General features: G+C 42.9%; 1 protein-coding gene and 1 pseudogene across 3 annotated transcripts in view; one reads left to right on the forward strand and one right to left on the reverse strand.

The window, feature by feature from the left end:
- The window catches only part of Golga5 (golgin A5), a 44,419-nt gene extending 39,237 nt beyond the window's left edge, over positions 1-5,182 (reverse strand). The window contains exons 1-2 of one of the 3 annotated variants that reach the window (XM_004837028.4): positions 4,918-5,182; positions 490-1,063 (exon numbers count right to left, since the gene is read on the reverse strand). In XM_004837028.4, the coding sequence (XP_004837085.1) occupies positions 490-1,033 (544 nt within the window). In that variant the 5' untranslated portion in view covers positions 1,034-1,063; positions 4,918-5,182. Of the gene's footprint in view, positions 1-489; positions 1,064-1,257; positions 1,404-4,917 lie in introns of those variants that run through there. The other 2 variants (XM_004837030.4, XM_004837029.4) reach the window with 2 other exon arrangements.
- On the forward strand, positions 4,952-23,049 carry LOC101707275 (dynactin subunit 5 pseudogene; annotated as a pseudogene).
- Positions 23,050-24,032: the final 983 nt, after the last annotated feature.

Below are 24,032 nucleotides of genomic sequence, written 5' to 3' on the forward strand. Positions count from 1 at the left end.
ACTTCACCACTAGGTCAATACCCTCAACTATTCAACTTCAATCAAAGTTGTCTCTCAGCGTTACTTCTGGAGGATATAGGTTTAAAAACACACAAAACTCTCCTCAACACAGAATATATACAGAGTATAGCCTCCTGTCATTCTTGTAATTTCAATAACAAAAATAAATGGAGATAGTTTTAAATCTAAAATGACAAGTTTTCCAGATTTCAAATTTTTCTTTTTTATCTTACTCTAGGGAATTCAATTTGACACAATTTCTTAGATGCTGGGTTTAGTGAAGTTACCAACAGACAACGTTCTGAAGTTCCTACCACAACTGTATATTCACCAGTGATATTTAAAGCTGCCTCCCTTCTTTACACCACACCTTGGCAGAGGGCCTGCTCTTACATCAGTGGTGCAGAGTCTAAAATAGTGGGTGAAAAATGGTGTAGGATGACATATCCAATTGGCTTAATTCTAAAAGAAACTGGACTGGTTAACTACCTTGGGTTTGGCTCCCAGAATTTTCTTCAATGGCTTTGATGGTGGTGACACTGGTGTTCACAGAACTGATATTTGATGTCCGTGAACTCAGAAAGACAGGAGTCTTGGCCTTTTCTTTCTTGAGCTCCACCCTCCCAGTGGGCTCCTTCTGTGAACTATTAAGAAAATCAAACAGCAGCTCATCATCCGGTTCTGACTTTTTCCTTCGAACAAACTGGGATGAAGGCCTTGGAACAGATGCATTTTCAACAGGAAGGGAAGCCTCCCCTGGTGTCCTAGATCCTACTTTTACATTTGCAGTGCCAGCTAAGATGGTGGCTTTTTGATTTCGAACGTTGTCAGCTGCTGAGGAAATGTAGGTAGCTTTAGGTCCAGTCTGATAAGTCAAATCTGTATCCTGCTGGGGCAGTTCAGGATAGTCAGCATTTTTGCTGTATATGATATTGGTGGTGTTCTCTTTTTTACTGAGAGCTGTTGCAGCTCCTTGATCAACTCGGTTTAAAAGATCTTCGGCCTTTCCAGCGAGATCAACCAACCAAGACATGATGGCAGCAGAATAATCCTATAGGTGAACCTGCAAGAAGGACATCAAAGAACATCAGTGTGGCACAACAGCAGAGTCCTTAACAGTTAAAACTAAACTCTGGAGTCAGATAGTCCTGGGTTGAAATCCTAATCCTGCCCTGCTAGTTAGGTAACCTTCAGCAAACTACCACTGAAGCTGAGAAACGTTAGCTACAAAATGGGGAAACTAAGTGTATCTTTTACCTTACAGAATGGTTTATTTTTCAGATGGGGTTTTGCTATGTTGCCCATGCTGGCCTCAAACTCCCAGGCTCTAGTAATCCTCCTGGCTCAGCCTCCCAAGTACCCGGGAGTACTGGGAGTCCAACCTCATCCAGACTAGAATGGTTCTAAGAGGAAATAATACATTAAAAAAAAAAACTTTTCAAAATGCTTGGCACACAATAAGCATTCATTTTTAAGGCTGCTACTACATTATCACAACCACCACTATTGTTTCATTGATTGGAATACTGGGGATCCAATCCAGGGGTGACCCATCACTGAGCAACATACCCAGGCCCTTTTTAAATTCTGAAACAGGGTCTCATTAAGTTGTCCAGGCAGGGCTCACTTCGGCAGCATATACACGGAAGTTGTCCAGGCAGAACTCCAATTTGTTTCTTATGCCTCAGCCTTGAAAGTGCCGAGATTACAGGTACGTGCCAACATCTGGCTGTTTTTATAGCTATTACAATGGAAGGCAATCTTAATGCAGCAGATGGATATGTTATGCCACTGAAATTCATCTTCAAGGGGTGATGAAAATATGTGGTAAATGGTAACATTTTAAAAAAACTTATTACAGTAAAACACATTGCCCTTAATCCCCTTCAAAATATTCCCCTTCACACACATATCCCATTGTTCTTGCCACTTTGTGAAGCAGTTCTGGAACTCGCCTTTTGTGAGTCTTTACAAGGTGTGATCAAAAATATGGGGACTGCCACTGCTCGGTGTCATCTAACAGAAAGGAAAGCCTGTAAAAACATGGTATCCTCTACTACCTATTTTCATCCTCTACCTCATCCACCAAAATTGGCACTGTGCTACTTCTGGCTCTTCCCCGAAGTCAAAACGACCGTGAAAGGCAAATGTTTTGAATTGCTTCAGGACATCAAGGCAGCCATGACAGTGCAACTGAAGACACTCACAAAAGAGGACTTTCAGAAATGCTTCAGAAAGTGGTAAGAATGATGGGAATAAATGTAAGAAACGACAGAGGGTATTTTGAGGGGCATTAATGGCAATGTGTCTCTTATCATAGTACATTAAAACAAATCTAAACATTCACCGTATTTTTTAATCATACCTCATACTGAAGTCCAAGGCCTTAGACCTCAGAAAGTGACTATGGAGAAAAGGTCTTTAAAGAGGTAATCAGTTAAAATGAGTCATTAAGTGTGCTCTACTCCAATAACCTGGTATTCTTATAAGAGAAATTTCAGCCAGCTATGTTGGTGCACGACTGTAATGCCAAGAGAGGCTGAAGCTGGAGGGCTGCCAAAAGGTTGAGGCCAACCTGAAATACATAGTGAGATCCTGTCTCGAAAAGAAAAGAGAAAAAGAGAGAGAGGGAGAGAGAGGGAGAGAGAGGGAGAGGGAGGGGGAGAGGGGGAGAGGGGGAGAGGGGGAGAGGGGGAGAGGGGGAGAGGGGAGAGGGGGAGAGGGGGAGAGGGGGAGAGGGGAGAGGGGGAGAGGGGAGAGAGGGGGAGAGGGGGAGAGGGGGGAGAGAGAGAAAGAAAATTTGGACAAAAATAAACAAACAATTGGTAAGAACACATCAGGACAAATCGAGAAGGTGGCCACCTGCAAACAAAGGTGAGAAGCCTCAACAGAAACCAATCCTGCCGACACCCTGATCCTGGACTTCACAACTGTGAGAAAATAAATTTCTGTTGTCCAAGGCACCTAGTCTGTGGTACTCTGTTATGAGAGCCTTAGCAAATTACCACATCATCCATATAGCAAATGATACATAAAGCAAAACTCCAGGACAATCAAACAAAAACAATTATCTGGAGTTCCTTTCAAAGTCCTGAAATTTGAGAAGTAAAAATCCTTCCAAATAATATAAAAACCATCAGCGTTAAACTAAAGCCCTATTACAGCCAATTTAAGTGTGCACATATGCCTAAAATATATTTTCAATAATTCATGGGCTGGGGATTTAGCTCAGTGGTTCCAGCGCCTCCCTTGCAAACTCAAGGTCCCGAGTTCAATCCCTGGTACCAAAACAAAAAACAAAACAAAATAATTCAAATACTCAGTACCTATCAAGTGCACATTAAGCTCAGTTCAGAATAAAAAATATTTCAAAACATCCATTTGACACATATTCAAGTACTTCAGTATGCCACCATAGGTCAAGGAAATGATGTAGTAATTAATTCTCACAATATAAAAGAACACTATAAAAAGCCAACCACCATTTCTTGAATGTCTGTGTCATTTCTTTTGCCTGGAAATTTCATGATTAACTCTTTCTTAATATGCGTCTTTTTTCACGAATGTCATCTTCTTCAAAGTTCTTTCTGTTCATCTAAATTAGGTCCTATTAGGGGTCATAGGCTTTCTTTTGCTTCACAGCAGCTCATGTTTTATAATCACTTGTTGTTTTTTAAACATGCCTTGTCCTGCTGGAGAAGGGGGGAGTAATGAGATAAACATCATGTCTGCTTTGCTCACCTATGAATTCCCAGCATGTAGCACATACAGACACTTGTAACTGCTACTGAAGGGAATTTTTATGTGTCGAAGGCTGTACAAACATTATCACACATAATTTTCACAACCACATTGTGTGGTAAGTAGCTGTATCCTTTTTTTCTTCTTTACAAATATGGAAAAGGTTTAGAAAGCCCCAGAGTTTAGCTGGCACATCAGATATTGAAATCCAAGTCAGCCTAATGCCAAACCTACCTTTTAATCCCTGCCCTCCCCATATCTAGTCTTTCTAAATCTAAATAACTTCAAGAAGAAACTCACTTTTCAAACCTATTCTTGCACACCAGGCGGTGAAACCACTGAGCTAAATCCCCAGCCCTTCAAACCTATTCTTTATAAATGTGACTATTACGTGCCTGTGTACTTCAGAGTTTTTGCAAACTTATGACAACAGAGGTTAAATACTTTCTACGTCAGACAGGCCTGAAGTGAACACTACTGGTGACGGGACAAATTACCTCTCTCTCTTTTTTTTTTTTTTTTTTTTGTACCGGGGATCGAACTTGGGTTCTTGCGCTTGCGGGGCAGGCGGCGGACAAATTACCTCTCCTAATAAAACAACAAAAGCACGTTTATTAATTGTGTATCTTGTCTCCCATTTTAAAGTTAACAGGGCTTTAAAACACCAGCACTGATTACCTAATTAAATACTAGGATGGGCCCTGGGCACTTGCCCCATTGACAAACATCTGGAGCGGACGTCAGGGGTTCAAAGTCACAGCGATTCCTCTGGCGCTGCACGGAGGCAGGGAAAGCATGGCGTAGGGTAAGGGTCTGAAGATCGCGGAGGCCCAGAGTCCGCACAGAGGACTGGATGAGGTCAGTTGGGAAAAGAAGGGTCGCTCACACCCTCGCACGCTCCCCAACCACCTCCTTCCAACCTCTGGAACCGGAAGTGCGACCGTGCCAGACAAGGGTCGGGGGCGGGAGGGAAAAGCAGGAAGGTAAATAACGACTGAAGCCCAAAGGAACCTTCCCGTCCCGTTCCTCGGCCCCAAATCCCAAAGCCGAGCCCGGCCCGGGCAAAGGCGGGGCAAGCCAAGGCTCCGCCGAGGCCGGCGCCCCGCTCCCCGGTCCCCGGTCCGTTAGCTTCCCAAGTGGGCCCGTCCCGGCCTCTGAACCTCGTGGCTGCCTCACCTGAAGACTCAGGAGCGGGTGCACCGCAGCCTCGATGCCCTCCTGGGCCGGGCCCCCTCAGCCGGCTAGGAGAGGGCCCGGGCTCAGTAAACCGCCTCCGGGCCTGACGCGTCCCGGCAACCTCTTCCGGGAGACGTGGAAGGGCGGCAAGGACCCCAAAACAGAGTGGCCTTCGAGGTGCCTGAGCGGCGGGCAGCTAGAAGCCACTGCCCACCTGCTAGCGACGCAGGCGGCAGCGCCAGCGGCCGCAGGGCCCTGGCGCCTGGTCACGCCCTCTTCCGCCTGGGACGGGACTGGGCGGGGACAGAGCCTGCGTGCGAGTGACGCAGACCCCCGCCAGTGGGCCAAGGCCCGCACGCGGCTGTCACAACATTGGAGGGCACGCCCCCAGGTGGGTGGGGCGGCGCTGCGTGCCACGTGGGCGACCAAGGCTGTGTGACTCTGGGAGAAGGAATTTGAGGCTTGAGTTGGGCAAGGTGAGAGGTTCAGGTGGACCAGCCAGACCTTCCCTTTCTCCTTTGTAGTTTTACTGTTAAAGATACTGATGCAGAAGAAAGTGAGAATACAGAAAACGTTATTCTTATTTTCAAGGCGTTTATTATCTAGTGGCAGAGACATTACATAAACCAGTGAGTGAACAAAACCATTTCAGAGCGTTGTTAGAACCGTAAAGACAAGAAAACAGAAGTGACTGGAGATGAGAGAAGTACTTTACATCAAATGGTCACAGAAGTTCTCTCTGCAAAGGAGATATTTGAGCTGAAACCTAAAAGATGGAAAAGGATTTCTAGACAGTACTGTATTTATGTTCTGCATGCAGTTCATAGAATCTTTGAAATTGGGCTGAGATCTGCATTCAACAATTCGTCAAATACTCATCTTCTACTATGTGAACAGGACCGGGCTGATTTGACCCTAATGACAAGCCTATAGCATAGTCCCAAGTATCCCCATTTTGGGATGGAGGAAATTAAGGCCCAAAGAGGCTAAGTAACTTAGGTCCAAGACCATCTCCCCTACTAAGAGGTCCACGTTACTGCAAAGCCCGTGCCCCTTAGATTCAATGTTTTATTGTCTCCAAATTAAATATTGGGAATAGTTAACAGCTCCTTTTCTTCATCTCAGGTCAGGATTACCCCAATTCAGTGAAAAGAAAGAGCCAGATAATAATGGCTAAAATACCCAATTTTAACGTCCCCCCAAAGCATGCAAATGACCAGGAAAATGTGACCATATGTATTTGTCTATGGAGTGTCCATCCCCCCCCCCCCGCCAACACACAGTGGCATAAACCACATCTGTCTGTGTTCACTATTGTGTTCCCAGCACCTAGGATGTGTATGTGGTAAGTGAATGTATGCTCTGGGCCAACCCTGTGGATTAGAGAAGCTAGTTGCATGAGGTCACTAGCTGCCTCAGAAAGAATCTCCTTGATACGTAAGCACCCAGCACAATACCTGGCACACCAGATGCTTAATAAGTAGTAGGTATGGTTTTTATGTCTCTCTGAGTTTTCTCCTCCGTACATTCTCCTCTATCCAAAGTCTATGCAGTCCCCAGATCTATCCAAATCAAGTACTTGAGCTTTACCATGGCCTCCCTGGCCCTGTCTCCATCTTGTCCATCCCACAATGAGACCTGCTTCCTTCCTCCCCAAACTCCTCTCAAGTAGCATTTCTACTCAGCTCTGGAGGAACCTCAGGGATTTTCTGTGGGAATGCTGGAGACGGGCCTGGCATGCAAGCATAATGAAGCCTGGTGGGGTTTCCATTTCCTGAAAGGAGGGGGTCTTCATCATCTTCAGGAGAGGGTGTCATCTTTGTGGTTGTTTAGGACTGGGGTGCACTAGAGGAGAACCCAAAGTAAAGGGCTAGAACAGCCCCCTTCCTTCCAGAGCCAGGATCCCAGAGAGGGAGCTGAGCTCGAGGAAGGAGGGGTGGTAAATGGTAGCTACCTGGTCCTGGATGCAAAAGGACAAACAGAGGTCTGGGTGGGTGATGGGGCCCAGAAGGGTAAGGCTGGTTCATCGATCTCATTCCCCTGTAAACTGACCATTAATTGTGATTTGGGGATATACCATCTGAACACAAGTGGGACAACCATATGAGGTCTGTACCCCCATACAGGAGGTGGCCAGATACACATGTGCTTGCTTCAATCTGTATTCCTCCCCACTGGCCTGCTCTTTCCTACCTAGGTGTTTGAGGCAGCCTAGCAGAGACCTTGGTAGCCTCCCTCACCTACTTGATGTTATTTCCCCAGTGGTTCCCTCTGGTCTGTGCACAGTTTTCTCACCATTCTGAAGACATGCCTTGTAAATTCCCCAGGTGCTGGCCTTCTGCCCTGATCACTCTGTCTTCTGTCTGTTCACTCACCCTCGTTTCATTAAGTTGCATAGTCCATGGCAGGCACAGAACCAGTTACTAAGGGTACAGTTGAGAGATCTGCTCTTGAAGACCTCAAAGTCTGCATGGCTGAGGTAGGCAAGCAAACTGATAATTACAGGCCTACAAGTTAAGTTCTACAAGAGAGACCTGGAGAATGAATGGATTGGTGAGTTAATGAATGAGCAAATCTGACCATTGGAGCATATCTCAATCCATTCACTTTGGTAGCCTCAGCTGGAGGATGTGACAGGTCTTCTGTCCACCCCAACACTGAGTAGTAGCAAAGTCAGGTCTAGGACTGAGTTCTCAAGGTCACACCACTTCTTCTTGGAATCCCTTGAGGACCTCCTAAAGCAGGCAACAGAGAAAGTGGGATTCTTAAATAGTCTCACCTTCACATGAACAATAAGCAAGTTTTCTCTTGATCTGTAGAATCTCCTTTTCTTTTTAAAACGATCTTTCAGAAAAATATATTCTTTGATTGATTTGACCAATATTTACCGAGCATCTCCTATGTCCAGGTGCACATGTAGATACTTGGAACCTAGCAGTGAACAAAACAGACGAGATCTATGTCCCTATGGATCTTACATTCTAGTGGGGGAGATGGATAGAGTAAGTCAAATTCTTGGCATCTGAGATGGTGGAGGAATACAAACGGGGAGGGAGAGCAGTGCTGTTGGGGTGAAGGGTGAAGTTTTCAATTGGGTGGTTAGTGAGGCCTGAATAAGAAGGTGATGCTTCTGTCAAGGACCTAGGAGGTGAGGGAATGAGCAGTCAGTGGATATGGGGCGGGGTGGATGCTCCAGGTAGAGTGAGACTCGCCAAGGCCCTGAGCTACCAGCAGGGGGCGTAGAGAGATCAGAGGTGAGGGTGGGAAGGGAGGCGGCGCTCAGTAATAGAGATCCTTGCGGGCCACATCAAGGAGTCTGCGTTTGACTCTACAAGGGTTGTGAAGCCATTAGAGGGTTTTGAACAGACAAGTGCTTTACTTTGTACGATCCCAGGGTTTCACTAGCTAGTGCACTGAGAATATACTGCAGAGGCCCACGGCCAGGAGCAGGACAGCAGTCACAAGCTATTGCAATCCCCTGGCCAGAAGGGAAAGTGGAAGCCACCGAGACGGTGTGAAGTGACTGGGTCCTGGCTCTGTTTTGAAGAGAACCAATAGAACAGATGGAACACAAGGTGTGAGAGACAAGGAAGCATGGAGCTGAGAGCGCTAAGATTTTCTGCTTGGCCATCTGGATAGATGGACTTCGTATGCATGCATTAGATGGGGAAAGGAGTGGGAAGCGTGGGCTTTGGGGAAGATCAGGAGTTCAGACTGGAGCTGGACAAGCATGACAGGCCAAGCAGAGGTATCAGGCAGGTGATGGAAGCTGTGAGTCTGGAGTCTGGGTGAGAGTCCCTGCTGGAGATCCAAGTTATTATTTTAGGGTCCCTGGAACATGGGTGGTACTTAAAGCCATGTGACTATGAGCCAGCCAGAGACCTAGTGGAAGAGAGACAAGGAGAGTGGACTGAGCCCTGGGCCTACCAATGTTCAGAGGTCCTGTGGAGGAAACTGCTGAGGCCAGAGAAAACCAGAAGTATGATATCCTGGAAACCACTTGAAGAAAGGACTCCAAGGAAGAGGAAGTGACCAATTCCCTCAAACTTGGTGAGAGGGAATGATTTCATGTTTCCACAATATCCAAACCAGGAAAAGACACAAAGACATAGCAGATTGGTGGTTGCCAGGGGCTGAGGATGGGGAGAAATGTGACTACTTAATAGGGTGATGGAAGTGCTTTGAAACTTGATAAAGGTGGTAGCTGCCCAACATGGTGAATGTACTAAATGCCACTGAATCATACACTTTAAAATGGTTAGTTTTATGTCATGTAAATTTCATCTCCATAGAAACAAATTCTATAAGAGGTCAACCACAGTGACAGTGGGAAATGACTGGCAGATACGGCAGTGTGGAGTCAAGGTGGTCTGAACAAATGTTGTTTTGAGCGAATGTGGAGTAAAAACCTAAAATGAATTTAAGAGGGAATGGCTGCATGAGGTCTGATCCAAGGCCCTGGTTCTCACATATTTTTATTTCTCCCCAGGAGCCAAAGCAAAAGAGCTTGTTTCCTTGCTATCTATCAGCTTTATACTTTAACCTTAGGGCTTGCCCATTGTCTAAGTCACTTTGTTAATTGCTGAGAATACCTGATATCCACAATTTAAAGGAGGAAAGGTTTATTTTGGCTCATAGTTTCAGAAGTTCCAATCCATGGTTGGCAGACTCCAATACAAACACAGCAAGGTGGAAGGGCCTGACAGAGGAAAGCTGCTCACATCATGGTAGCCAGGAAGCTGAGAGAAAAGGGAGGAAGTGGGGAGGGAGAGAGAGCCTCCCAGGTTACCCCCAGGGACCCACCTCCAACCAGGCCCCACCTCCTAACAACACACTCAATCATGATGAATCCCCCGATGAGCTCAGCCACCTTCCAAAAGCCCCACCTCTGAGCACATGAGGCTTCAGGGGAACATTCCAGATCTAAACCATAGCACCCAGCCTCTGGAATCTGATTTTGACTTTGACTTTGGCAGATTTCTCATACATTCTATTTTCTTGTAAGTTCTTTATTTAAAATGAAGATTAAAATGACAGTTAAAATGATGATTTTAGGGCTGTAGAAGTAGCTCAATGATAGAGCACTTGCCTAATGTGAGGCCCATGGTTCTATCCCCAACACTGCAAAAACCAGCACCACCACCACCACCACCACAGTAATAATAATAATAATAATAATAATAATGATAATGATATAAAATGATCATTTTTTTCAACTTTATAATGTTTTCCAGTTTGATGCATGTTTAGTGGTATCTCATTGTGGATTTTTAATATGTGTTTTATATATAGCTAAAATATGTGTCCATACATAAATAATGTACAGTAAGTCCTTGACTTATGAATGAGTTCTGTTCCGGGAGAATGTTTGTAAGTCAAATTTGTTCATAATCCACCAAAGGGAGTCTCATACAGTACACCTGTAAATCTTACACAGTATAGCTGTGAAAGTTCACAACTCAAATGTTTGTAAGTTGAGGACTTACTATATTCAAGTATATAAAGTGACTATATAAGATATGTGTATATAAAGTATATTTAATATGTAAATATACATTCTTAAATAGATTTTTTTTGTTTTTTGTTATACTGAGGATTGAACCCAAGGCCTTCACACTGAGCTACATTCCAGCCACCCCTGTTACCTTTTTCTTTTTTTTTCTTTTTTTTTAGTTTTTTGAGACAAGGTTTCACTGTGTAGTCCAGGCTGATCTTGAACTCACTATGTAGTCCAGGCTGGCCTTGAACTTGTGACAATACTCCTTCCTGCCTCAGCCTCCTGAGTGCTGAGATTACAGGTGTGCACCACATCACCCTCCCCCCTTTGGAGATAGGATCTCACTAGGTAATTAAGTTACCCAAACTGGGCTCAAACTTGCAATCCTCCTATCTCAGTTTCCCAGAGTGATGAGATTATAGGCCTGTACCACCAGGTCCAACTTGTTTTGCTATTTCTGAGCACCAAAAGAGACTTTGTCTTTGATGAAGCATAGAAATGGGAGATAAAACTTGTAAATCAACTTCTCATCTGCTAGGGTTGAGAGATTATAGATATAGGGTAAAATAAATCTCAGTGAGGGATTACATTCTGGCAAAGACTTGTCTACATTTTGTCCAGGTCCTGAGACTGCAGGAGGCTTATTTTAAAAATGATCTAACTTGGGCCTGGGATTTAGTTCAGTGGTTCTGGTGCCTGCCTCACAAGCGCAAGGTCCCGAGTTCGATCCCCGGTAACAAAAAAAGAAAAGAAAAGAAAAATGATCTAACTAATCTGGTGGAGGAAATTTCAAGGTGATCTAACATTTAGCCTGTAGCATGGGTACTACTGACTGCTTTTAGCCAGATTTATAGTAAGAATCAGGAGCAAAAAATAGAGCAGAAAGATTAAAAATTTTTTCAGTTTGGCAAGAAAAGAAGCATGTATAAAGTTGGGGCCACAGAAAATGTATTTGAGAAAGAGATTAGCACCATTAAAAAGAAACCAAGTACTTGGTATAAAAGGGTATAAAAGTGTAAGTTGTTTGTAGCACTTCACTTTGAGAAGAGAGCTGCAGGAAGCTCTACTCACTCAGGGATGCCTAAGGAAGCATTTTCCAGTGTCCAGCCATCCAGGTACTCAGAGTCTACTGAAGCCATAGTTCAAGGGGGTATGGCTACTGCTCATGCTGGCAGCAGACCTTGGCTTCATCCACATGACCCTGGCTTTGGAGGCATATAGAATGCAAGAGTTATGGGGCCACGGAGGCTTCCACCCACATTTCAAGGAAAGCCTAGAAATCCAAGCAGTGTGTCGCAGGATCAGAGACTACTAGTAAAGCACACTTGTGGATCTGTCTGAATGGGTCAGAGGAGCATAATTGGGGAATATATCCAATCTTTGACCCCTTCTTCGGGAGCTCTTCTGCTCTCTGCTTCTCAGATACCATAAGATGAGCAGCTTTCCTCTGCCCTGCCCTTCCACCAGGGTTTCTGCTTTGGAGTCAGCTGACCATGGACTGAAACTTCTGAAACAGCAAATCAAAAAATAAATTTTTCCTTCTTTAAATTGTGTATTCAAGTATTTTTCCCAGTGATGGAAAACTGACTAATACAGCTATACAATGTAGCTTAGTTTCTCCTATTTGTAAACTTTATTGTACATGGAGTTCATCTCTATGCTCTTTTCTGTGTCTGACTGTGTCCAATAGTACATGTAACATTTTATCATTGTGTGAGGAAATCACTGTTCTATGTTATTCTATTATATAATTATACTGCAATTTATGAGAGGAAGGGAGAGAGAGAGAGAGAGACAGACAGACAGAATATTGGAGACAGTGAGTCTGATCATTCTTCTAAGGCATTTTATTGTAAAGAAATAGAAGAGAAAGGACCAGTACCTGGAGGAGACAGTACAGTCAAGAGAGTTTTCTCCCTTTTCTTTTGGAAGAGAACTCTTTGGGGAAAAATGCAAAAGAGAAAGAAAATTTGATAATGATCAACGGGTCAGATTGAAACAATACTTTGAGTGGATCAGAGGGGAAGGTACATTTGGAGCATGTTTGGAGGGGATGGCCCGAGCTAGAACCCTGAACAATTCACCCATCCTCACAGGAAAGCAAGCAGACTAGACAGGCACAGATGGAGGTGGGGTTGGTATGCGAGTAGGAGTTCTCTTCGGATGGCTTCATTTTTGTCAGTGAAATAGGAGAGGAGATCACCAACTAAAGATGAAGACAGGGAGGAGGCTTTGGGGTTTAAAGATGGAGGAAGCAGGAAAGTGTTGCTTAGCAGAGTGGAAACACAGATGGAGGAGGGAGCTAACAGATGGTTTCTGGGCTGCATCATGGCCGACTTGAGGTTGTTGGAGGTCACGAGTATGCAGTGAGATGAGTCAGCCAGGGCTTGTGTCCAGCTGCATCTGTACCACAAGCAGGTGGAACAATGGAAAGACCAGTGGTAACTCAGGTAAGCAAAACAAACTCATGAAAGTGCCTGTAGATTTTAAAGTGTGGGGTTTAATGGGTGTGAAGACATAGGGAAGTAGGAAATGGGAAACAGTAGGCAAATAGGTTGAAGGATCTGCAAGGGAGATGCAAGCTCTGTTGGGGTTGGAGTCCTCAAGTGTCCACAGGGCTGGACAGTGGGGTGCGCAAGACAGACTTTGAAGACCTTGTGGCTCCTGGTAATGATATGGTTGACTTTAGGAGGTGACATGGAAATGGTGGGATCAACACATCAGGAGGACTACCCGTGGGTATATTGGAATCACCAGGAATTGTGATGGGCACTGTGCTTTGGAAAGTGATAATCCATCAAGGGAATAGGCCCCTCAAAGAAAAAGAAGCTTCATCCCAGTATAAGTAAAGACTGTAACAATGAAGGCAGTCATGGCACAAGCCTGTAATCCTAGCACCCAGGAGGCTGAGGCAAGATAATTGCTGAGAGGTCAAGGCTAGCCTGAACTCTATGTGAGACCCTGTTTTAAAAAACAAACAGAACATAAATAAATAAGTAAATAAATAAGACTGTAATGAGAGGTGGTAGTTGGTAAGGCATGAGAGCCAAAAATGGGTGTTTTTAAAGGAGGAAGCAAAGGAGGAAATGAAGACTGAAGCTTAGTGGGAGAGTAGAAGCCTCACCCAAGCCCAGGGGAAATGGCAGTGTACACCTGGCCCTGTCACCCTTCCTGGTGCCTGCTGCCCACAGGCTTGTTGAAGGAACAAGTGAGATAGTGTTGGGCAAGTCCTCAGAGAACAGAGAATTCTGAACATGCTGGGGGATCATAATGTTGGCCAAGGAGCTGCTGAAAAGGCTACAAGCAAGTAAGGAGCATTTTGTTTGCTTTAGAAAGGATGTAGTTTCACCTCTGGAGTGTGATGACAAAGGCTGGTTTGTAAAATGACATGAAAGTGTGTACTGAGTTATGGCATAACTACACAAACTAAAACATTTCAAATGACTTTAAAACAAAGAAGATTGACCATACTGCCCATAGAAATATATCCTAAAGAAAAAAAATGCTTCAAGAAAACTTAGCAGCTTTGAGTAATGCCCAGCAATTCCACCTACATATATACTGAAGAATAATAAAATAACACATGTCCACACAAAAGCTTGTACAGTAATGCTCACAGGAGTATTTTCTATAACAGCCACTATATGAAGCATACAGAATAGGCAAATCCATAGACACTGTCTTTGTCTGTTCAAGCAGCTATAGAGTGGGTGAGTTATAAACAATAGAAATTTATTCTGAAGGCTGAGAAGTCCAAGATCATGGCTTCAGCAAATTCCATGTCTGGAGAAGGCCTGTGCTCTGGTTCAAAGTTGATCTCCTCTTCCTGTGACTTCACATGGTAAAAGGAGTGAGGCAGTTCCCTTCAGTCTCAGCCCCCACCCCAACAGGGTGTAGCCCAGGCTGGCTGTGAACTCCCAGTCTTGCCTCGACCACCTAGTGCTGGGATTACAGGCGTGTGTCACTGTGCCGAATCCCTTCGATCTCTTTTATAATGGCACTAATCCATATGCATTTGGGGAGGACACTGATATTGACACCAGAGCAGAGATAGTAGATCATGGTTTCAGGGGATGAGGGTAGAGTATAATGAACAATGACTGTGAAGAGGCATAGTGTTTATTTCTGGAAAGTGACTCAAATAGGCAAAAACAAAAAGCAAAAAGTAACAAAAAATGAAATCTGAGAAATGACTGGATTTGTACGATACTAAGAAATTATGGTTATTAAGCATGATAACGCCATTAAGATTGAGTTTTTACAAAGGATACCCTTGTGGTGATGGAATAGTTCTGTGTTTGATTATGGTGATGGTTACATAAATGTATATATGATACAATTGCATAGAAACACACACACACAAAGTGGATGCATACAAGAACTGGTGGAATTGGAATAAAGCCTGTGCCAAGTTAATAGCATTGTACCATGCCAGTCCCTGGTTCTGATATTGTACTATAGTTATGTAAAGTATTTCTGCTGGGAAAGCTGGGTGAAGGGTATACTAAATCTCTTTGTACGCTTGTTTTTGCAACTTTCTGTGAGTCCATAATTATTTCAAAATAAAAAATTAAAAAGAGCCTATATTAGTTAGCTTTTCTAAACAAATATCAAATAGGTTTGTAAAGAGTAAAGGATTCTTTTGGTTTGCAGCTTTGGAAGTTGCTGTCCCTGATCAATCGGCTCTGTTGCTTTGGGACTGTAGTAAGGCACCACCATGGGACTGAGCAGAACCACAGACATATCATGAGCCAGGAAGCAAAGAGAAAAAGGGAGGAGTGGGGCCTCACACCCCCTCCTTGACCTAAAGACTCCCACTAGGCCCCACTTCTTAAATAATCCACCACCTCCAATGGTGCTACTCTGAGAACCAAGCCTTTCACATATGGGTCTTTGTGGGACAGTCAAGACCCAAACTATGGCAGTGCCCTTATCATTTAGAGATATATATTGGCATATTTATGACAATGTATTAATTTTTTATTAGTGCATAATGAGCTATAAAAACATAGTGAATTGTGGGACTTCTGGAAAATGGTGTAGTGGTAAGCAACCAACTCAGCCTGTCTAAGATTTGGAATCCAGACGCTGGAAAATAACAATTTGTGGAAGAAAAGAAGAAAGGAGGTGGATCTCCAGGACCCAGGAAGGATCTGATGGGAAAATTGGAGCCTACAGAAACTGAAGAGGCAGAATACAACATGGAAAAAGGAAGAGGCAATCTGCATGTTCTCCCCAGCTCCTGGCGCCCCGCTCAAGAGAAAGGAAGATTCAATATACAGAGATAAAGTGAAAGTGAGGAACTCCAGAGGCCTTCAGAGAGAAACACAGCAGTGGAACAGACTTGGGGGATTCTGGCTGCTGCAGTAGCTGCTGAGTGACTCCAGTCCAAGTGCCTGCTGTATCCCCTGGAGAGGGTGGTTGGATACCATTCCAGGGTGGAGTGAACTGAACCCAGGACTCAGAGCAGCCACAGATTGTCTTCATCTCAGGACTCCCAGAGGTACGCTCCCACAGTGATCGGGTGAGAAACAGCCACAGGAGACAGATGTGGTCAGGGAGTTGTAGTCAGGCAAGAGACTCCCAGAGTGAGTTTAAGCTGGAGAACCTAGCTTCACAGCCAGAGGCCAGGCTGGCCTAAATCACTTCGATTTGAAAGTCACAGAATTGGCACCTCCCTCACCCTAATCCTACTGTCTGCTGGTGACTGCATCCAGCACGGATCTAGGATCTGACTGATTTCTTTACCTACCAGTCTGAGCAGGGATACATCTTGAATTGGATACTGTCTCAAAGTTGTAGATCCTGGGTGTGAGGGCGATCTGGCTGTGACATCTGTCACCCCATTGATCAGCAGGGTTGATCAGCTGATCTGGCTGGCTGGGTGGGCGTGCCCTTCCTCCCTCACTGCTGCATGAGTTTCCCTCCTAAAGCTGGGTGCTCAGTTGGTCGGTCGAGGAGGATGACCACCCCCGTTACAAGAGGACCATTTCCTTGGTCAAGGGTATAGGAGTCGCTACTCTCCCCTGCCAGGACATCCAAACAAACTCTCAAAATTGTAGATCCTGGAAGAAAACCACACATCTGAAATCACAGAAAAGAATTTTTTTCTTTTCTTTTGGTTATATTTTTGTGTGGTTTTTTTAGTGTTTTGTTTTGTTGTTTTGTGTTTTTCTTTCTCCCCTTTCTTCTTCACTAGCTTCCTAGGGCTTGGGAAATCTTCCTTTGTCCTTCTGCCTTGGGTCTTATCTTTTTTAAAATTTCTTTTTATTTTTTATTTTTTCCTCATCTCCCTTTTAAATTTTCTCCCTTTAATTATTTCTCTTTTATTTTTACTCTCTATATAATTTCTCTCCACCCTTTTCTTTTATCTTTTATTTCTTGCCAATTTTTTCTTACCTTTGCCTAATTCTAGAAATATTCTTCCACTCTACAATAAGACCCTTTGTATCACTTCTCTCTTCTCCTTCTCATAGCATAGAATTAAAGGTTCCAAAGTTTTCCTCTTACATTTTCCCATTCCCAAACCCTATACTTTAGTAGTATAACCCTAAAGTTTTATTAATCTTTTGATAGTTAGCTCTATAAAATTATTGTTGAATTCTTTTCTACCATTAGGAGAGAAAAAATTGTTACATTCAGTACATATTAGCTGTAAGTCAATACATGGGTTGTCTTAATGTTTACACCATAATTGAAGGTTTCTTCTCTAGGATTAAGGGTGGTACATAAATGGTTCTTGTGGTATGTTAATATCTAATTCATTTTAGATGATCCTTCTATAGCTGATTCGCTTGATATAAATAGGGTCGAGTAATTGTCGCTATTTCTCCGTAACCTAACACTCAGAATACCTTTGTGATAGTTGCAATACAAGAGTGTATACCCAGAGAAATTGGTTGCTGGGATAACTATACTGCATCCTCCCTCCCAAATTAACCAAGGTGGTTGGATCTTGGGACTGTGGAAAAAGATTATATTAGCCACATCACTGAACAGCAACTAAAGAGATCTCTATACCAGCAACAAAGTCTTTAGACTACAAGCATCCACAAACCTCGGCACAAAACAAAGCAAACAAAAATAACAGAAGTATGAGAAGACAAGGCAACAAAATGCCTCTCCAAATGCCCAGCTCCCCCAAAACTAAGCCAGGGGAAGAATGGCATAATAATAGCATAAGCCACACACCCAAATTAGTCAAAAAGATAACAGAGGAGGTTAGAAAACAGCTCAAAGAAGTACTTAGAGGAATTAGAGAAGACATAACTAAATAGATAATGGAATAACCAAAAAGACTCAGTTTTCAGAAGACACTAATGAGCTAAGAAGTTAGATGAGCCAAATAAAATGATACTAGTTTACCAAAGATTTAGAATCCATGAAAAGATTTCAATCAGAAATCCAGGAGAATAAAAATCATATTGAAAGTATGGGCAGCAGAACCAACCAATGTGAGGACAGAATTTCAGAATTAGAAGACAATAATGCAAGCCAGGTGTGGTGCTGCAGGCCTATAATCCCAGAATTTGGGAGGCTGAGGTAGGAGGATCACTGTGAGTTCCAGGCCAGGCTGGGCTACAAGGCCAGCTTACACTCCAAAGCCGGACCCTGTCTCAGAAAACAAAACAGAACAATGATGGTTTCGAAGACCGGCTACTCAAAGATACCTTAAAAGCAACAAGAGAAAGTGAAACATAGATCCATCAACTGCTAGATGATGGAAAGAAGACTAATCTAAGAATAACTGGAATAAAAAAAAAAACTGGAATAAGTGAAAAATCAGAAAACAAAGCAAATGGCATAAAAACTGTTTACAGAAAGAATGGGAGAAAACTTCCCCAATACAGGGAAAGAAACAAACACAGATAAGTGGGGTGTATAGAACCCCAAATAGGACCAAAAGAGAACCTCTCTGGGCCACACTATAGTCCAACTACCAGAAGTTCATCACGGGGACACAATCTTAAAAGCTGTTAAAGAAAGGCAATGAATCACATATAAAGGTGATGATTACAATGCATGCAATCATTATGACCTGGAAACATGTATTAATCAAAATTAAAAATTAACAAAAAATAGTAACTTAAGGTAATAATAAATATTTATCATCTTCTGCAGTTTCTGTGGGTTGAGAGACTGGCCACCACTGCCTGCCTTCTGGCCCCCAGTTAGTCACCCCTTCTAACACGAAAAGTATGCTTATCACCTCCCAAGGTCTTTGTATATCTCATCCTGTCACAGCATCCTCTCAAAGTGCAGAAACTCACCACTTAAATCATACCCAGGTTTCTCTTGTAGTTACTCCCGATCTGGAGATCTATGAACTGGAAAGCCAAGTTATCTACCCCATCCCCCATAGTGTAGTATAGTGTAGCACAGTATAATTGATATAGGAGCCTCTTGTTCGAAAATGGGGGAATGGAAGGCACACAGGAGTCCTTGGTTCACAGCAGAGAATTCTGAAATTCAGCGGGACAGGTACTATTAGTTTACTTGATTAGGACGTAAGGATTGAGGAGACTCACTATGATTCTTGATTTTACTCCCTAAGTTATCCTTTCTTTTCTATGAAAGACAGCCTGGAAAGAAGGTGCCACTGTGGAGTTCGGTGAGCTGCTCTACAAGTTGGAGTGCATCCAGAGGGCATCTGGGAACAAAGTTAGTCACCAGTCAGTGTTGTGTGGAAGCCAGAACACTGTCCTCAATGGCAAGACCATCATAATGAACAACTGTATTATCCAAGGAGAGCTGGCAATTATAAGTGTTGGAGGGCATTGTATTGTGAAAAGTCACAGTGTTTTAAGGTCACCATTCAAGAAATTCAGCAAAGGTGTCACATTCCTTTCCTTATTGGGGATCATGTTTTTATTGAGGAAGATTGTGTGGTCAATGCTGCTCAGATTGATTCTTAGGTTGGCAAGAACTGGGATTGGGTGCCGATGTGTGCCGAAAGACTGCTACAAAATTCATGACAATACAGTATTACCTCCAGAAACTCTGGTGCCACCGTGTTCACGGTCTTCTCAGGCTGCCCAGAACTCTGCTCAGGGGAGCTCCGGGAGTGTACTCAGGAGCTGATGATCAACATCACCAAGAGCTGGTAAGAGAAGTTTTTGCGTCTGACACAAGTCTAATTAGTGTCTCTGCCTCAAGTCTTGAGTTCACTTGATCGAATTTTTTTTTTTTTTTTTGGTACCAGGGATCAAACTCAGGACCTTGCACTTGCAAAGCAGGCACCAAAACCACTGAGCTAAATCCCGACCCTCTTGAGTTCACTTGAGCTCTAAGATGAGCTCAGGAACAAAGTGAGTGAGTCTAAAAGAGCTCTGTGTCTTTGACCACTTCCACCCTCTTTTCCTTTTTAGTTTAGAAATGTTGAATCCTTTGATGCTGTGAACTCTTAAGAATTTAACAAGAGAGAAAAAAAAAGAATTTAACAAGAGAACATCTGGAAGAACTGGCTTCATATGCTGTGCTTGCACCTTATCTATTAACAGCCACACTGTAACATTATCTGTGCCCAGCACTTCAGCCCTCAGTCCCGTGGATGGCTGGAGCCTGCCTGAAATGGGCCCGCAGAGCATGTAAGTCACGTGGCTCATGTGCTGCTCACAGCCATGCCGTACCCCCACAGTGTACCCCTCAGGCAGAGAGCACTCAGCTTTCATGCTGCTGCAATGACTCATAATTCTGGGGAGAAAATCTCTCTTCCTTCAGAATCCAAATTCCTTTTGGCTACTAAAACTGAAGGGGGGAGGGTGATTAGTGTTTCTCATCTTCCCCAAATGACCTCAGCTATCTCAAGGTGGTTAATAAAAGACTTTCTAGCATTCTTTTTTAGAGCTTTTGGCTTTCGCTAAAAAAGGAGACCTCAGCATTCCAGATTTTGCATTTGCAAAGTTTCAGTTTTGAGTTTAGTGGCTAGATTAGTCAGCTAGTCACTCCTTGCCTCAAAGGATTATAGACAACTAAGACACATAGAAATATATAATAGGCAGTCAAGTCTGAGCCCTCAAAAAAGTCGGGACAAAAGGTGAAAACACACTACAGCTGTGTCTGGAGAAACATCAGCTGGAGGCCAGGCTTCAAGATAACGACAAAAGGAACAAGCCTGCATACTTCCCTGAGGAATGAGATAAGTGATAATACCTGCCCTAGTGAAGTCTAGATAGGCATTGACTTCTGTGGGTGTCCAAAATCCCCAGATCTATCACCTACCTGAGAAGTTCTTTGTTCTCTCTATGTACTCTTGCTACAGGACTTGTTTCCCCATTGAATCGCTGTTACCTAAGTGACTGTATTTGTAACCTTATTGGTTGATCATAGCTGTAACCCATGTTTTACCCACATTGGTTCTGCTCTAGAAAATGTCCTTGTTTTAATATTTAGATCTTTAGATCCTTAATTCATTTTGATTTTAGTTTAGTGCCTGATGAGAGATTTAGGTCTAGTTTTAATTTTTGGCAAGTTGAAACCCAATTTTTCCAGCACCATTTATTAAAGAGGCTATCTTTCCTCCAGTGAGGGTGTTTGGCCAATTTGTCAAAGATGAGGTGGTTGAGCATGTCCGGAGTTGTTTCTGCATCTTCTAATCTGTTCCACTGGTCCTCAGGTCTGTTTCTTTGCCAGTACCATGCTGTTTTTATCACAGTAGCTTTGTTGTATAGTTTCAAGTTGGGGGTTGTGATATCCCCTATCTTGTCTTTATTGCCTAGAATTGCTTTTGGTATTCTAGGTCTCTTCCTTTTCCAAATGAATTTTTGGATTGTTTTCTCAAGGTCTGTGAAGTATGCTGTTGGGATTTCAATTGGGATTTCATTGAATCTATGCAGCAGTTTTGGAAGTATGGCCATTTCCACTAATTGGTCCTTCCTACCCAAGAGCAAGGAATACCTTTCCATTTTCTGATATCCTCTTTGATCTCTCTTTTCAGAGTGCCATAGCTTTCAGAGTAGAGGTCTTTGATTTCTTTCATTAGGTTGATTCCTAGGTATTTCAGTTTTGGGCATGCTATTGTGAAGGGAGTTGTTTCTCCAGTTCCTCTCTCAGTGAGTCTGTTGTTTGTGTACAGGAAAGCTGTTGATTTTTGTGCGTTGACCTTGTATCCAGTTACTCTACTGAATTCGGTTTGTCTAGAGGACTTTTGGTGGAGTTCTTGGGGTCTTCTATATAGAGTATACTACACTGGCTGGTCTTTTGTATAGAGTACACTAAACCGGCCAGAAGAGAGGTTAGTTAGAACTCTTGAAGACATTTGTGTAGGAAAAGATTTCATGAACAAAACCTCAGGTGCACATGAACTAGCACAAAGAATAAACAAGTGGGATCTCTTCTTAGTAAAAAGCTTCTGTGGGGGCCAAGTATTTAGCTCAGTGGTTTTGCAGCCTGCTTCACAACCGCAAGGTCCCGAGTTCAATCCCCAGTACCAAAAAACCACAAAACTTCTGCACAGCAAGAGAAACCACCAAGAGTGTGAAGAGACAACCCACAATGTGGGAAAAAATTTTTACCAGCTGTTCCTCAGACAAAGGTCTACTATCTAGAATCTATAAAGAACTTCAAAAAAATCAGACCTCCCAAATTTGAAGACCCAATCCAAAAATGGGCATCTGAAATGAACAGACATTTCTCAAAGAAGTAGAAATAGAAAATAAATGTATGAAAAAATGTTCAACATCACTGGTCATTCAAGAGATGCAAATAAAAATAACACTGAGATTCCACCTCACTCCAGAAAGAATGGTTGTTATCATGAAATCAACCAATAACAAATGCTGGCGGGGCTGTGGGGAAAGAGGAACCCTGCTCCACTGCTGGTGGGAGTGCAGACTGGTGCAACCACTGTCGAAATCAGTATGGAGATACCTCAAAGAACTAGGATTAGAAGTCCCATTTGACCCAGCTATTCCCTACTGGGTATCTTCCCAAAAGAATTAAAAGAATCATACCAAAGTGATATATGTGCACCCATATTCATAGTGGCACAGTTTGTAATAGCTAAAACTTGGAAACAGCCCAGTTGCCCATCAACTGGAGACTGGATAAAGAAAATGTGTTTGTTTGGGTTTTTATTATAAAATGGAGTACTACTCAGCCATAAAGAATGAGCAATTAGAGACATTTATAGCTAAATGGATGCACATTGAGGTGTTACTCTTAGGTGAAATAAATAGAACAGATGTGTAAATACCAAATAGTTTCTCTAGTGTGAGAAACTGAAAGTGTAAATAAGGATCAAAATGTATAACAGATAATGTGAAATAGGAAGAAAAGGGGCAAAGGGGAAGTGGGAGGGGTAGGGGAAACGAAAGAAGGGAATGGAATTAATATGAGAAAATGGAAAAATAAAAACAAAGTCTTTGTAAATAGGGAGGGGTGGAGGGGTTGAAGGGAGGGCAGGGGAAGGGGGAAAAATAAGAACCAAGAGAGACTATGTAAAGGTGCAAATCTCCAATGATGAATGTCATTATATTGTATACCTAAAATGTACCAATAAAATTAATTTTAAAAAACCAAAAATCCCTTCCCTATAAAGTGGGGTCCCCAGCCACCCAGTTGGGACCCCTCCTTCCTCTCAAGAGCTATCTTCTCAATAAACATTTTCCTACTCTGAACCTCCATTGTTTCTGGAATTCATTCTTTGATTTTAGAGCACACAAACTCAGTAGCAGACATCTAACTGGTTGGGAGTTATAATATTTCCCTTATATCATTTGGAGATCCTATTTCATCTCCTATAACAGAAAGATCAGTCATATGTCCCTGAAAGTGAAGCATTTGTGAACACTTGTTCTCCAGTCTAGAACCATTCAATTCATCCTGAATTTGCCAAGACCCATGGTGTCGACCAAAATATCTGAACACGAGTCCAGTCGCATACATGCACGAGGGGCTTTTGAAATTGTCTTGTAAGCATAGAGGCTGAAGAATAAGTGATGTTGCCAGTGCTTTCCTTACTATTTCTTCTGGCTGATAGCACAATTGGTTCTTCCTCATTCTGCTGAGACCTCTTGGTTTAGGAGGGAGATTTAGAAGTGAGGGGCTGAGAAGCCTGGCCTGCTTACTGCTCTGATCTGCTGTAAGTGAATAAAGCAAAACAGTTTAGCCTGGAAGGTCAGAACCTAGCAGGAGCCATCTTGATTTAACATCTAGGTGTGGGGTTTGCAGAAACAATTGAGTCTAATCACTTGCACTAGTTTAGTGTAAAACTCTTTTCTGGTTTGTCTTTCTTTATGTTTTTGCATTAAAAGATTGACACATGGAGAAACTACTGGATAGTTTTCTTAGATTTCTTTCTGCCTATAGGATCTGGGAGGGTCCAAATATTTCTTAATTTTGTACTATCCTACTCCTATCAGACCAAATTGGTGGTATTTTTCTAAGACAGTTCTCTTTAAAATTTGATGGGTCTATTATGAATTATATTGTTGTTTACCTGCCTAGATAAGTCAACATTTAGAACTTTGAGATAAACTCTTTTCTGTTGGCTTCATCTGAACAGCCTAAGAACAGTGCTCTTCAGAGCTCTATTGTTTGAATGGTTATAGGAGCCACTGCCTTAGGATTTTAGCTTGTTAACAAAGAATTTTAAAGTTTATCCTTGATTTTGTTTTTA

Source organism: Heterocephalus glaber, unplaced genomic scaffold, assembly GCF_053883595.1.
Source record: "Heterocephalus glaber isolate CG9 unplaced genomic scaffold, H.glaber_assembly_v1.0 deba00001608, whole genome shotgun sequence".
In the NCBI taxonomy this organism is placed as follows: Eukaryota; Metazoa; Chordata; class Mammalia; order Rodentia; family Bathyergidae; genus Heterocephalus; species Heterocephalus glaber.